Below are 17,341 nucleotides of genomic sequence, written 5' to 3' on the forward strand. Positions count from 1 at the left end.
TCACTCATTATAAAAAGAGTTTCATTAACTAATATGCACTAATTCTTTTTTTTTTCTATTTCCATTACCTACTTAACTTTTATTTCTAGGTGCATTTTGCTTAATTATAAATAATATAATTAAGGGAAAAAAATTTGCTTTCATTGCAGGCGAACAGAAGATATAAGCAACTTTTATTTCTAGGTGCATTTTGCTTAATTATAAATAATATAATTAAGGGAAAAAAATTTGCTTTCATTGCAGGCGAACAGAAGATATAAGCACGTCTCCTTCAATATTGAGCATATTTATATTTTTAATTGGCAAAAAACGATGTCGATACTCTGCAAAATGTTTTCCATTGATGGCAATCATATATTTTTCATTATTTATGTTAATAATCAGATCAAAATAAACACCTGGTTGAAAAGGGAAATAAGGTATAAGACATTCTTCATTCCCCCAGTGATTTTTGATCCTCGTATTTCGAATAACATCCTTCTTATCGAAACGACAGCTAATGTGAAGTGCAACATCTGGTATTGGATATGGACCACTTCCATTTTGTAGATTTATTGCAAACCTAGAGCATTCAACAATAAGATTAGTTTTAATCAAAGCACAAATTTAAATATATTAATGTAAATTGATGAATATAATCTTTAAGAACATTATTTAAATAAGACTAAATGCAACTAGGCATAATATTTTTAAGAGTTATAATTATCTATATAATATCAATGTAAAAACACCATAGACAAATCTTAAAGAAAAAACTATGATAGTAGTGTAAAGGGCATCATTTCAACTGTATCTCATATTGTGCTATTGTGCTCATCCTTCACAACGAGTTACTATGTTTTGCACTACCTTGAATTCACAGAGTTTCCGGGAATAGGTAACAACAATCTTCTCTTTTGGGGAAGCATTGCCTATTCGAGGAATTTATGAGTTTTTGAGCGGTGTCAGTTGAAGCAGTTACTGTCCCTTTCATTCTTCTACACCGTTTCTTTTCTTCTTCCACTCCTACTATAACTTTTCCTCTACTTTTTGCTTTTCTAAGTCTAATAGGGACAAGTGGAGAGTAGAGTTATTATCCCACACATATACAAACAAGCTGTGAAACGGTGCTGTCTGGGTGGTGGTGCCACTGAGAATAAGTAACAATAGTCTTCTCTATTAGTGAAGTGTTACTTATTCGGGGTAGTGCAAAACACGGTAACTCACTGCGAAGGATGAGCACAATATGAGATACAGTTGAAATGCTGCTCATTACACTACTATTGTAGTTTTCCTTTAAGAGTTGTCTATGGTGTTTTTACATCGATATTATATATTAAGAACATTATGTATTACACAATCTTCTCACAGTTTTATGATTTTTAGTTCAGCATGCACACACACATGAACAATTGCAACCTTTTGTTCCCCAAAAATCCGAAGTGAAAAAATGGGAACCAAAATGAAAGTATGACAGTTATTTGAATTTCAGCTTTACACGTGTTAGAAATAAAGATGCTCCTGTTGCACAGTGCGCCTTATGTAATAAAATATTAGCAACAGTTCTTCGGCTCTCGCTAAACTTGTATTTCGCAAGTGTTCTGTGAATATGTCATGAGATGAAAAGTGTTCCGTGACTAAAAAAGTTTGGAAAACGCTGCTTTGTTGTTTGTTGTTTGGTTTTTAGGAGCATTAGCAACTAAGGCCATATTGCTCCGGGATATGCGGTGGTCATTCCCTGACCTTTCCGCATCCTCCATATTTGGTGGTGACGGGCTCGAACCCCGGTCTAATCAAGAAGCGTGTGCTACGCACTGCTGCTCCTTCCCACCTGGCTACGGAGGCGCCTAGAAAACGCTGCCCTAGACAGTAAGAGTGTAAAAGTAGAATGCAGAGAACATTTATTAACTAATTATTTTGATGCCTGTAATGAAATAAAAACGTCACTCTTTTTCTAATTTGCTTCTTCGGGTAAAACTTAGTCCTATAAGAGATTAGATTCACATACAAGTTTTGTCGTGTATTTAACTGAGAGTTTTTAATAAATAGGCCTGACATTAATTATAGCCTGTTCACCACTAGCTGCTGTATATTACTAATCTAATATTAAAAATAACAAGGTCTTATTTGAAGATAATAAAGAACTCAAACCTACACTGATTTAATTATGTTTATTTCTGATTTGGAAATATGTACATAATGGAGTCAAATGTTTCCAATTCGGAATATCTAATAGTAAGAGTGTCTAAGTTATTCAACTATTTTTGGAGTTATACAGGATGGGACATAACTGCAAAAATATAACTCATATACAGAAGCTATTTCTGTGATATATAATAGTAAAATTAATACATTACTGTCCATATTAACCCCAGGGACTCACATCTGATGAGTATGGGCTTGGCACACCCAAGTTCCTAAGCTGGATATCATCATTCTTCTCTTTCTTGGTGATTCCCTTCTACTTCCGACACACCACACACACACACTCTCTCTCTCTCTCTCTCTCTCTCGATAAATTGGGAATTTCTTTTCTTTTTTTTTTTCTGTTGGTGTAACAAAAGCCTCAGACTTCCTTGCACTATATAGCTAATAATAATAATAATAATAATCATATGCCCATTTCTGATAACACCATGGTAACACAAGATTGTTTATATTTAAGTAATTCTTATATGTATTTTGTGTGCTGAATCCAATAGTGTCATCAGTTTTAATCTAGTGTCAATATTTTGGCTACAACTGAAGGTTTTTTTTTTTTGCAATATTTATACGTATTACATACGTGCATCCTAATGGCAATTTCACCTTTCATCCAATTACTCTACATTATATATGCATGGACTTTTATTTCCTTAATTTGCGTGATGTGGCTGGTGTTAAACTAAGTCAATGTTGGTGACACACTGTCTTGATTGACTGTTCCAAGCTTTATTTCCCATTTTCTCAACAACAGGAAGGATATCCTATTTATACAACTACAGAAGGTTTACAAGAAAAACACAATGATATAAGTAATGTCAGGTGGCTAAAACATTTCAAAGATGCATGTTTAAGCATGGAAATATATAACCACACAAAAAATTTGGTGCAAAATACTAAACTTAGACAAATTTGGAATAGTAGCTCTGATCCAAATTTATAAAATTTTTCTTCAGGAGTGAGCAGGAATAGGGGACTATGGAATTTGAACTGGGTCTAAAATCTCATGCACCAATGGAATGTAATGTATGCTGAAAACCCAGAGCCAATCTCACTTTTCCTTATCAACAGTTCCCCAGATATGCAACAAATATTTACCTGTCACAAGTAGTTTGACAGCACTTAGTTATAATACATTTAAAGAAAGGGTGCTGCACGAACTTTTCCATTGAATTTGTCCATAAATGGGTAACATAAGCCAGAATATCACCAGTGGATCAGCACTGACGGAATCGATACTGGCGATTGTTGATCAGACGGAAGGTTAAGAGTTGGCAGTTAATTGATTTCTCCATTACTTTAGAAAAAAGTAATAGAAGTTCAGGAGCAAAGGTTTTGAGAAGAAGTAGAGAAATACCATCAGGATCTGGAGCTTTCTTAGCATCAAGATTCGTCAAAGTCCTTCTGACGGAAGACCACAGGAGGCATTGAATGGAGCATGTTGGGAATGGTGGGAGGTGTTTTACCAAGATCATTAATACATCAATTGGAAGAAAAATGGGATGCTAGCAGGTCAGCTTTATCCTTGGCTGAAGTGACAACAGAACCATCTGGTTTTGATAGAGGTAGGAGCAGAGATGGGCAAAAGTTGCGGCCAATAGCTTTGGCAAGATACCAGAATGCTCAGCTACCATTAGGGCAAGCAAGTTTTCTACTCTTAGCCTGTTCAAAATCTAGTTTGGACTGATTAATAACTGCTTTACAATTGTTCCAAGTTTTGATGTAGGCAGAAAATGAAACCAAAGAATTGGAAACAAGCCATTACAATATGCAACATTCTTCTCTTGAACAACCTTAGCACATTTATTGGAAAAACGAGATATAATAAAGGCCGAGATTTTAAAGTGGAGTGTGAAATAAAGGATTCCATTCCTAAAAGAATTATTTCAATGACACTATCTGAGCAAATGCTGACATCGGAAGTTTTGAAACAGTAATCTGACCAAGGAAAAGAAATCTCGCAGGTCATCCCATTTTGCATTCTTGTAATGCCAAACAATACGAGGTTGGGAATAGCCATGAGATAAAGGTTCCATTGGAGAAGAGAATCACCAAGTTGTGATCTGAGGTGCCTAAAGGACCACTCACTTCAAACGTATACTTAGAAGGGTTGTTTGTGAGAAAAAGATCAAGCGTAAGAAAAAGATCAAGTTTTAGCTGTATGGTTAGGATTGTCCGGTATTCTTGTAGGTAAATGAACAATCTATGCAAGGTCATTAGTAATTGCAAAAGCCTTCAGCATCTCGACCAGCTGGGTCAGTGTGACTAGAAAACAGAAGCCAGCTGGAGTTGTGAACATTAAAATCACCAAGGAAAATTACCATACTGTTAGGAAAGTTGGACTGGAGAAAGTCAAGTTGCAAAGAGAGGAGGTCAAAGAGCTCCAAGTGATTAGTGGAGTTGGGAGAACGGTAGAGACAACAGATGAATTTGACATGAGGCAGAGATTTTAAGCCAGAGAAGATCGAAAAGAGAAGTTTCCAAATTACCAAGTCTCTGACAGGGAATATCGGAACAGACATGTGCACAAGTACCACCTTTGAAGCAAAAGGAATCATACAGCGAATAATTTGGGTAACTGAGATGAGCAGTAGTTGAATTTACCGATAACTGAGATTCTGTCAGAAAAGGTACATGGGGTTTGGCAGACTGCAATTGGAAATGGACATCGTTGAGATTAGAATTGAGACCACGTACATTTGTGAAATGAACTAGGAAGTGTTTGGGAGGTTTAGATCTTTTCACAGATAAGCTTACTCTATTAGTTTGACAATTCATGGTGTATTTAATAGTAAAAAAAAGTGTGGGGGGCATGCTGCATGAAGTAATGAAATTTTTGGATATGGGAGGTGGTTTACCAAGATCATCTATGCATGAGTTAGAAGAAAAGTATAATGCTAGCAAGTCAGCTTTATCTTTGGCTGAAGTGGCAATAGAACCAGCTGGCTTTGACAGTGGTGGAAACACAGAATAGAGTTTATATAATAGCTTTCCATGTGGAACCATATCAAAAGCTTTACTAAAGTCAAGCTAAATAATAACAAAGTTATTTCTTCCATCTAATTGTTTTATGACTTTGTCAAAGTAATTATCAGGAGGACTGGTCAGCCAGGACTTTCCCTTCATGATCCTGTGCTGCGATTCACTAACCCACAACTGGTTGCATCAGCATTCTTTTTCTTGAAGAAAAAGTTATTCACAGCTATACCACACATGTGCACTTGGTTAATGAGCTAAAAAGCTACCCCATTTATAACCTTAATAGTTGGAAAAAAATAATTCAAGCTCATTCCCTTTTGATACCACCTTTACTTTCAATCTATTATGAACACAACTATGAAAAATCTTTTTTTTACTAATAAAAATGAATATTTTTAGTTATTTAAAAATATATACTTCACACTTTAGACATGTTTTTTATTTTCTCTTATTTGGGAGTTTTGAATATTATTTGCCTTATTATCTTGACTGACAGCGAGTGAAACGTTGAAATAAAAATATCAATGCTCCCAAAAAACTGGATGCCAGTTACACTCTTCCATAACATGAAGCCAGAGAGTAATAAGCGAATGCCTTGTCATAAAGTGTAAAAATGGTGCGCTTCAAAGAGATGCTGATCATTTTAAATGTGTTTTTCAGCATGTGCACATAAATTATTGAGAACAGGCTTAACTTGGTCCTGAATTTTTACTATTTGTATGATAACTAACAAATATTTCTAGAATATTCAATGTTTAAATCAAAGACAACCTTTTCATGGACAGGTATTGGGAGTTTCAGCTGTGTGGACCAAATAGACAAAGACCACGAATATGATGAGATCAGTAATATTCACAGAAAGTTTATGCATTTTTTATTTTAACAGGATATATACCACTAACTTTGGTGCCTTGCCTTCCCTTGGCCTTAGTAGCTTTTAAGATATTCTTCTCCAGGGTAGTTACGGCACTTTTATTTTACTGTGATATAACTCCTTGTTACTAAAGTGTTATGAACACAATAAAGAATTATGGATGGCATTTCTGGATATAAAGAAAACATTTGATGTTGTAAAGAGAGAGAACGTGCGGGAGGTTTTTAGAAACTTGGGGACAGAGGAACATCTTGTGGAGAGAACTGAGAATATGTGCACCAATACAGTGAACAGAGTAAGAACAGTGATGGGTTGACGGAGTGCTTCGAAATAACATCAGGTTTGAGGCAAGGAGGCATTCTGTCACCCCTACTATTCATGGCTGCCACGAATGATGTGCAATGTAGAGTCGTCGAACAACTTGGACAGGACCAGATGAAAGTCATGCTCATCACAGATGACCTCTGCATATGGGGAGAGAGCGGGGAACAAGTGCAATGGCAAGCTGATATATGGGCTAGCATGGCCAATGAATTTGGACTGGTTCTCAGTCAAGAAAAGAGTGAAGTAATGGTTCTAAAGAGGAGCGGTGAGCTTGAAGGATACATTACAATGGAAGGGAAAGAGCTAAAAATGGTTAGCAACCTCAAGTATCCAGGAAGCACCATTACAAAGACTGGAGTAACAGATGAAGAAATAAGTAGAAGGATACAAGTGGGCGGAAATTTCTATAGGCAGACAAGAGATCTGATCTGAAACAGGAACATACCACTGAAATGTAAGAAGACTATATATCAGGCCTATTACATACCAATTCTGACGTATGCATCAAACTTGGACCATGAGGAAAAAGGATGAAAGCAGAATTCAGGGGGCAGAAATGAGATTTGTCAGGGGCATAGTAGGAAAGACAATACGCAACAAAATCAGGAACGATGTGATTAGGAAGAGAATTCAGGTTGAAAAACTCCAAAATAGGATTGAAAGGTCCCGTTTGAAATGGTTTGGACATGTCAAGAGGTGTTTTCCAAGAAAAACGTTTGATTTACAATTAAGGGACAAAAGACCAAGAACGTGATAGCAGGACATGATAAAGTCTAATGTCATTAAGAGAGGAGGAAACTGGAGTATGTATGTATGTAATTTGGTTTTTAGGAGCATTAGCAACTAAGGGTATATTGCTCCAGGATATGCGGTGGTCATTCCCTGACCTTTCCGCATCTTCCATATTTAGTGGTGATGGGCTTGAACGCTCGAACCGTGTGTTACGCACTGCTGCTCCTTCCCACCTGGCTATGGAAACTGGAGTGAAATCAACAACAAAGAGAAGCACACGGACAGGGCATGGTGTCGAGGCTTCATATGTCGATCCGTGGAATAGCAGAATGATTACAGATGATGACTCTTCCCCCATAACTTGAACAATATTTCAACTGTAAACATCATCAAAAATACCTATTCAACTCATCTGCCATTTCTGTTGGGCTTTGTATGATTCTTCCGCTTCACCAAGTAAGGCAGGGGCTATCTGATTCACACCCTTCTTCTCCTTTTATTCATATACAAATAGAATTCCTCCCCTATTTTTAGTACTCATTAGTATTAGCATAGGCAATGATGCAAGAAAGCAAGCTTATGCAGCATCAGCCAAAGGGAAAAAAAAAAAAAACCCGCTCCCATTTCACCCCTCCATTTGTTCCAAATACCTGTCCAGCTCAACCTTAAATTTATTTAGGCTATCAACTTCCACAACAAAGGATGAAAGTCTGTTCCACCAACCAACCACCCACTGGCCAAAGGAAAACTTCCGTACATCCAACCTACATCTGTCTTATCTCAATTTGAATTTATGCCCTCTCAGGTGATTATTCTGAGCAAGAGGAAGAATTATCTGTATAATATCATTTGATACTATATAGACCGAGCATGCTCAAGCCATTCAAGGCCTTATACACCTCAACCAGACCACTTCGCAGGTGCCTAGTCTCCAGACACTGCAATTGGCAAAATTTAAGCATTTCTTCATAAGAGAAACCCTTTGTTCCATTCATTAATCTTGTTGCTCTTCTCTGTACTCATTCCAACAGCTCTACATCCTTCTTAAAATGAGGTCTCCAAACCTGTATACAATATTCAAGGTGTGGCCTGACCATTGCCTTGTACAAGGGGATAATCACCTCCTTATCCCTGCTAGAAAAATTCCTGTATATCATTGATAAGACACTATAAGCTACTCTTGCAGACCATCTGCACTGCTCAGAAAACTTCATATCTGCCTGCACAATTACCCCCAGGTCCTTTTCGTTCTCTACTACTGTCAGTGTAGTACCACAGAGCTGATATGTCACTCCGGGGTTACTGCTTCCCATATGTAGTACTTTGCATTTGTCAATGTTAAACTTCATTTGCCAGCTCTAAGCCCATCTGCTCAACTTTTCTAGATCCTGTTGCAGCAACGTACTGTCATTAGTGAACTTAACAACCCTGCCAACCTTCGTATCGTCTGCAGACTTGGACATTAAGCTTGATATACCATCATCAATATCATTTATAAATACAGAAAAAACAACAATGGACCCAACACTGAACCCTGAGGGACTCCATTAATAACATTAGTCCATGATAAGCAGTGTCCATTGATTACTACTCTGTCTTCTCCCATTCTTTAACCAGTGCCTCCAACCCTTTATCCATAGCAGCAATTTGCCTCCAATGCCACACTGCTCCAATTTGTTCAGCAGTCTTCCATGTGCAACAGTATCAAAAGCCTTTCTAAGATCCAAATATATGATATCAAAGTTATTCCCTGCATCCAGTTCCTTTGTGACCACATCATAGTATCCAATCAAATTGGTCAGGCAAGACTTTCCCTTAAAAAAACCATGCTGTGTCCGAGCTATAACTGAAGCCTTGTCTAGATGATCCTGCAGTTCTTCTTTAACCAGTGCCTCCATTAATTTTCTTGGAACAGAAGTTAAACTCACAGGTCTATAATTACTTGTGTCGCCCTCTGATCTTCCTTTGTGAATTGGGGTCACATTTGCACTTCTCCAGTCTATGGGTACCTCCGCTGAGTCCAGAGAAGCTCTTATAATTATGGCTAAGGGTTTACTTACTTCCTTTGCTGCCTCCTTTAATATAACTGGATAGATCCTGTCCACCCTGGGTGCCTTTTTTATGTTTATCTTCAACAATTTCACCTCCAGTTTCCTCTCAGTTATTGCAAAATCATCTAACTCACTACCAGAGTTTAACTCACCTCTGGCATTCCCCTCCCTGAATAACTCCTCATGTGTGAATGTAGATGCAAAATACTCAATTAGTTTGTTTGTTAACCACCTGAGCAGGATCATCAACAATTGTTGTTGTTATTTGGTTTTTAGGAGCATTAGCAACTAAGGCCATATTGCTCCGGGATATGCGGTGGTCATTCCCTGACCTTTCCGCATCCTCCGTATTTGGTGGTGATGGGCTCGAACCCCGGTCTAATCAAGAAGCGTGTGCTACACACTGCTGCTCCTTCCCACCTGGCTACGGAGGCGCCTCATCAACAATTGAACCATCAATATCCAGCGGACCAATCTGATTCATCCATTTCCTTCTAGAGTTTACATAGGTAAAGAACTCTTTGTTTTTTTTTTTTTGCATTCTTTGCCAAGGATTTCTCATAATCTGTCTTTGCCTGCCTAATCTCCTTTGTGAATTGGTTACAGACCAGCTTATATCTATCATAGGCTTTCATGTCACCCATTAATTTATATGCATCCCAGGCATTTTTCTTCTCTGCCATATATCTCATTAATTCATCTGACATCCATTTAGGCCTAAACCTTAAACAACATTTCTTAGTTGGTATGTAAAGCCTAGTAGCTTCCAAGATAAGTTCTTTGAATGCTTCCCATTTTGAATTTGCTGTTGGTAACATCATCAGTTGATCCCACCGTATAGAATTTAAATACTGTCTCAGACCACCGTAGTCACTTTCACAAAAGCAAAAACCCTTCCCTTTACTCCTGATGGTAGTTACCTCTTTGAGTAAATCCCACTTCAGCACACTGATCACTGCCACCTAGTGGTTCCTTTATGTGCAGATTCTTAATGCATGAAGAATCACTACTGATAATCAGATCAAGAGTATTACTCCCTCTAGTTACCTCCCAAACATGCTGATGTAGAAAACAATCATCCAATAAATCCACAAAAGCCTTGCTAGTGTGTGAATGATCAATCCACAAATTCCAGTCAATATCTGGGAAATTAAAATTTCCCCATTATAAGACTGTCTGATTTACCGGCCCACTTTATTTCCCTGTACAGTTTCTTATTATACTCATCAGAGTCATTAGACCTATAACACACTCCTACTCTCAATTTTGATCTCCCAATGCTTATGTCCCACCAAACTGACTCGACACTGCACTCTCCAGCGATGTCGACTGGCTTCACTTCCTTGGATTTATGTGTTTCTTAACTAATAGCATAACCCCTCCTCCCTTCCTATCCTGTCTATCCTTCCTGTACACATTGTACTCCCCAAATTCCAGTTTTGCATTCCTTATATCTGTTTGACACCACGTCTCTGATATCGCAACAATATCGGCCTTTGATGTTTTGAGCAATACCTCAAGCTAGCTTCAACCCATGACTACAAGCATATTAATACAAATAATATGTAAGTATATACTAATACAGTAGAGCATCAGTTATACGGAATAATTAATGTCAGAACTCTTCTGGATAGCAAAATAATCTGGATAATCGAACGTAAGGTAAAATTAAATAAATTCTGTTATAATGTATCAAGGTAAAAGACAAAGATTTTAAACAGTGGGATAAAAACAAATTTATTTAATTAAAAAAATAATAACTTTTACATAAAAATTTGCACATTTACATATGTATGTATATTCGGATAGGTATTTTACTGCAAATTTTATGTGGAAAAAGAAGAAAAAAAAAAAATCAACCTTTCAAATTATTCTGAATAACCGACGCTCTACTGTATTATTTTTTTCTCTCTCTAATATTTCTTTTGTTTTTTGAATCTATCTTTTTATCAAGTTATTGAGAATTAAAAAAAAAAGAAAAAAAAAAGGGGGGGTAGATTTAACTCATCACTGATATAGCGAGTAATGGTTATAACGAGGAAATTTTGTCAGTCCCTTGATGCTCATTATAACTAAATTCAACCATATATTAATATTACTTTAGTCCAGGTCTAGGATATTAGTCCTATGTTCTTTCTCTCATATGCTGGCCCATAATTTCTGATCTATCAGTGGTAGGTTGAAGTTACTCAATGAGACAATCACACCTTCTTGTTCATTCAAGTTGAGTAAAGGGTATTTATAAAAACTTTTGACAGGATAATAAATGCCACCTAAAACACTAGATCAGTGTTTCTAAAGCCACTTTTTGAGTGGAACAAAACCTGGCAAGTATTCTACTTCCTTAACAAGATTAGTTCCTTATATGTTTAATTTATTATGGTTCATTGTATCCCCCGGAGAGCCTGTGACCCACTGCCATAGATGAAATAGTAGCCCACGTCAAATTCAATTATACTAACTTCTGTAGAGGTCAAACAGATAAAGAACAAACAAACAAACTTTCTTCTTTATATATCGGATAAGATGATATTTGGGCATTTACAGATATTACCCAACAGGATATTTCATGTTTACTATTCTCAAAGTTTGAGAATTAAGAAAACAGTATTCTCTGCAGATCATGTGTAATGGATTGCAATCTGAAAAGAGTACTGAAACTGGATTTTATCGCATAAAGCAGCTCTTACCTGTAAGGACAGGCAGATGGATGACCACTAATACATATCATGAGACCAGAATAAGCACCATCATTCAATGAATGATAAATTGGGACTTTCTAAAATATAAAAATAATACAATATGTTAAAAGAGACATTTTCTTGAAATTGTTACAAAATCAAATATACATTCAAGAAAGATGCCGCAGCAATATATTTTTTACAATGCTTTATAATATCAGTCTCCTGAGATACATTTACACTATTGAATTAAATCCAAAACAATTATTGCACATTCAGCTGTTATGCTGAATTAATAGCCGAGTACATAACATGGAAGCTATCATCCATTTTGTGAGGTCCAAAAGTTAGCGATTTTGAGTATTATAGCATGGAAACAGACTGACATGAGTGTTTTAAGCAGTTTAGTAACATTTTCTATGATATGATACATGAATCAATGAGTCCAGTGCATACACATCTAATGCCTTTTAATAAATAAGATTAAAAAAAAAAAAAAACTGATGAGAAGAGAGTTGAATTTTAGAGAAAGTGAAAATTTATTTACTTTGTTCATTAAAATACAGTAAACCCCCTGCTATTCATGGGGGGTTATGTTCCTGAGAAATGCCGCGAATACCGAAAATGCGAATACTGAGTTATGGCGCCTATAGTAATAAAAGGGTTCCGTTCCAAAGTATGAAATATATAAGAAAAACTAGTCTAAAATTTTGTCTATGTATGTATTATATGTAGCTTCATAATATGACTATGTACACAGACAGTACATAGTGAAATGCAAGCATATGGCATCGAAATGAAAATAAGAAACAATTTAATATTAAATGTAATATTTATTAGAAATTTCAAACAAATCTTTCAAACCAGCGTCTTTGCTAGCTAAAAAACTTATCCCACCAGTGATATCACCAGTTTCGCTAAAGTGTTGATAAAGGAGTTTTGCCTTTTCACGAATGATGAGCGAACTTAATGGAATTTTATTTTGAGTTCGGTCTTCTATCCACAGATTTAAAGCCTTTTCCATTTTTTCTAATTCAACATCACGAGTTACAGAGAAAATTTTTGAAGCAATTATCGTGTTTTCACGGACATTACGGCGGATTTTTTCTTCCAATTTCTTGATTGATTGTACCGTTGACTCATTCATTTTATAATGTTTTGCCACTGAGGAGACACTTTCACCATTAGAAATTTCATCTAATAACTCAATTTTATTCGCTAATGTCATCACCTTCTTTGATCTTTTCACATTTCTCTTGTTATTCGTAGCCATATTTTTGTACGGGTTAGAAAGAATTTGTCCGCAATAAAGTCACTTTCTTCCATTAACACACTTGAAAAAGTCTGTTTTACACTGCAAAATGGTAGATTTAACACTTTTGTAAGCATATCAATGTATAAATTTATTCAATTTATAAGCATATAAATTAAAAGCAAACGACGAAACCTTCCATGACAAGCGCATAACACATACTGAACAAGGATTAGTGAGAAACATCCACGTTCGCATTTTTGTCACCCCTCTCCCCCCCACCCACTGAGCTGTTTTGACCAGGAAAGATAATTTTAGCCACACCCATGTTTTTTTATGGCAGAAAATGTTCATGGCACTTTAAAATTCACATTTTTTTAGGTTTCATTTTATATTAAATCAGTGACCGCGAATAGCTGGGGTTTACTGTACATTATTATTATTAGCCATATGGTGCAAGGAAGCCTGAGGCTTATGCTGCACCAGCCGAAAAAAAAAAAATTTCCAAGGCCATACCCACCAGATGTGAGCCCCTGGGGGTATCGTTTATTTGTTTATATAGTTCATTAATATATAATTAATATACAGAGTCCAGTCACAATATTATGACCACCCCCAATGCAGACATCACACATGCCTAACAATTTCATACAACGCATGTGTCGAGTTCATGCACCGCAAGCATATAAGGCTTGACGTTTGGCATCTGGGAACACAATAATACCCTCTGTCATGGGCACACTACCTTATCAGACCTGGAAAAAGGCATGATCATTTGCTATTGGGTCAGGGGTGCCAGCATTTCTGAAACAGCAGACTTTGTGAAATGCTCACGTGCTGCAGTGGTGAAAGTGTATCAAGACTGGACGAATGGGACAGTTTTGACAACACGATATGCCAATCATGGAGCTTCATGCACCATTTATCTCAGAGATGAATGTCGGCTGAAACGGTTGGTTGGGACCGATTGGTGCACTACTGTTGCTCAACTGGCCATCCAAATAACTGTGGGGCCACCAGAAAGGTCTCCATCACGACAGTGCAGTGAACGCTGTTGCACACTGGGCTCCGGAGCAGACGCTCGGTGACAGCACCCATGCTGATGTCCATTCATCGCAAACAATGCCATCAGTTTGCACAGCAATACCAACACTGGACCTGGCCGAGTGGCCTTCTCTGATGAGTCATGGTTTCTGTTCCACCGAGTGGATGGACGGTGGTGTATTAGGGGGAGAAACCTCCGAGAACAGACACCTGGACACAATTGTTGGCAGAAGGCAGGCTGGTGGGGTGGCGTTATGGTTTTGGGGAATATTTTCATTGCATGGCTTGGATCTGCTGATACCTGTGGAGGTATCCCTGAATGTAAATGGTTACCTATCAATCGTCGCCAATCAGGTACACCCATACACGTTGACTGTGTTCCGTGGGGGTGATGGTATCTATCAGCAAGACAATGTGCCATGCCATGTCACTAGAACTGTCCGTGAGTGGCTTGAGAAGCACAATGAAGACTTCAAGCTACTCCCTTGGCTACCGAATTCCCGATCTTAACCCAACAGAAAATCTGTGGGACCACCTCAATTGACACATCAGATGGATGGATCCTCCCACCAAGGAACTTACAGGAACTCCGGGGTGCACTGCAGTCTGCACAGTGACAGATACCCCGTACCTGCCGTGGACTTATTGAGTCCCTCCCATGGCAGCTGGATGCGGTGCATGCTGCGAAAGGTGCATATTCTGGATACTAGGTAGGTGGTCATAATAATGTGACTAGACCCTGTAAATAAGAGAACCTTAACACTGTTTATTGATTTAAAAATGTCTACAAGTAAACATCTTTTAAACAAATGTATATTTCTGTATTCTGAAGATTAAACAAGTTAGTAAAAATCTACTCAAGATTCATCTTTACGGCTTAATTGCTTAAAGTGTTATGAAATTTTATCCAATTAATGAATTGTACTATCAGTAATTTCACACTGCTGAAACTTTTTTTTTTTTTTCTAACAATGTAAAAGCCTTGAAGTAGTGCATTACCAAGGCAAAAATGCAAATTTATTTTGCAGATATTTTAGTGTTTAGTGAACACAAAAACCTCTTGCAGCATTCCGCACAGACCTGGTCTTTCATGTATAAGATACTATTTTTCTTATAACCTTTTGTTAATGCGAGCAATGGTAGCCTCTTGTTGTGAGAACAGCTACTATTCTATTTAAACTTTGGGGGGGGGGTGACACCACATAGGGCTGCTGATTGACCATCAACTGATAGTAATGTTTTTCCCCTTTAATAAGAGTCTGTTTAGCTACATTTCTGAATTAGTCAAAAGCTCCATATTTTTGGGTGGTGGCTTCGTAATGTTACATCTCACCATTAACCCACTGACAGCCATATGAAATCATATAAAATATACTGTCATCTTTGTAAGACATTTTCATCCTATTCAACAGAGTCTTCAGCTTTTTATTGAAGAAACTGTAACCAAAGATTACCATGGAATAGAGAAATAAACATTGTCAGAGGTTACCATGGTAACCTCTGTCAATGTTTATTTCTCGCTGATAAGATATTAATTATCCATTAACTTCTATTTTTATTAATCCTACTGTGATCATGTGACAGGTTTTTTTTTTTTTTTTTTTGTAATTCTAAGGGTGTCACAGACTATCCATAGTGTGCAATTTTCTGCAATTTTTCATTTCAACTTTACATCCTGCAACTTTTGAGGGATGAAGAGCTGAGAAAATTATTATTAGTAGTAGTGGTGGCAGTGTAAAATGATGCAAGAAAGCAAGCTTAAACAATGTCAGCCAAACAGAAAAAAAAAAAAAAAAAAAAAAGGAAACCCCAAACATATAGGAAAGGCATTTGCTCATCTTCACTCAGGCAATGTCCTGAGTCCAGGGATGCTTTCATTATAAAAGCTAAAGGTATGCTTACATCTTTTGCTGCTTCCTTCTGTATAATTAGATAGATTCTGTCAACTCCTGGTGTCTTGTTTACTTTTAATTATAACAACTTCACTTCTAGTCTCTTCTCTGTAATCATAAAATCATTCAACTCCAAGTTATTATTCACTAAACGACTGGTATCCTCAACTTTAAGAACTTCATATGTAAATGTGGATGAAAATATTTATCCAGCCTATCAACAAACAATTCAGGATCATTGATACTATTATCAGAGACATCAAGTGGACCAATGTTGATTCCTTTTACTGCTAATTATATATTAAGCAAAGAAATCCTAGGTACTGCGCTTTGCATTTTTAGCTAAGGATATGCTCATATACAGTAAGTCTATTTAATAAAGTAAAGACTTCTTGTAATCTACCTTAGCATTCCTTACCCCCTCCTCCCGAATAACTTTATTACACGCTAATTTATATTAGTCTATAATAGCATTTGATTCTGTCCCTTCCAACAGGGACTGGGTAAAATGTTTTACTAAAATCCAAATAAACAATGTTGCAATTATTTCTAACATTCAGCTCATGAGCAACTGTATTGAAATAACAAGATAGCTTAGTTAAACATGAATTTTCCAGAATAGTTCAGGGCTGAAGCCTCAGGTTATGTAGGGAGTTAACTATGAGTGATGATATCCACTGAGAATAAGTAACAATAGTCTTCCTATAGTGAAGTCTTACTTATTTGAGGTAGTGCAATATCATGGCAACTTGTTGTGAAGGTATTCACAATATGAGATATACTTAATATGGCAATTTATAACTACTTAAGTAGTTGGCTACATACAGGAATGATGCAATTGCACTAACTTGTACATTACATGACTGTTCCTTAACAAAATCATGTTGTGTATCCTACAGAATTCCAATTCTATTAGGATGTCCCAACTACACTCTTTATTACTCCGTCCATGATTTTCCTACCACTGAAGTCAAATTGAACCACCTCTATGCATTTTTGATGTTGGCATTGGTATCTCTCAAGACTCCAATGATGCTCTCATGATTAACCGTAATGGTTCAATGCACTCTCCTGCCTCCTCCTTCAAAATTACCAAGTTATGTGCCATTCACTTCAGGAGCTTTATTTGCCTCTAGGCTTGGAAGTTTCGTCAACACTCAGCTGTAATTTCAATATCACTAATTTCATACTGCTCAATCTCACTTTCACAGCCTCTTCTCACTACGAGCAGTCTTTTGTCTGTAAAGATTTATATGAAGTGCATGTTCAATTCATCACTAACACCAGCTTCATTACATATGAGCAATCCATTATGTAAGGGTTCAACAAGA

The 17,341-nt window shown here is 36.9% G+C and overlaps 1 protein-coding gene across 1 annotated transcript in view; it reads right to left on the reverse strand.

Moving 5' to 3' along the window:
• Positions 1-234: 234 nt before the first annotated feature.
• Positions 235-17,341, reverse strand: part of LOC150082283 (galectin-8-like) — a 67,688-nt gene continuing 50,581 nt past the window's right edge. Inside the window, exons 6-7 of the mRNA XM_090380472.1 lie at positions 11,832-11,920; positions 235-562 (exon numbers count right to left, since the gene is read on the reverse strand). Of these exons, the coding sequence (XP_090236598.1) occupies positions 235-562; positions 11,832-11,920 (417 nt within the window). The remainder of the gene's footprint in view (positions 563-11,831; positions 11,921-17,341) is intronic.

The sequence above is a fragment of the Mastigoproctus giganteus genome, chromosome 8 (genome assembly GCF_048544385.1).
Source record: "Mastigoproctus giganteus isolate SK-2022 chromosome 8, ASM4854438v1, whole genome shotgun sequence".
Taxonomy (NCBI): domain Eukaryota; kingdom Metazoa; phylum Arthropoda; class Arachnida; order Uropygi; family Thelyphonidae; genus Mastigoproctus; species Mastigoproctus giganteus.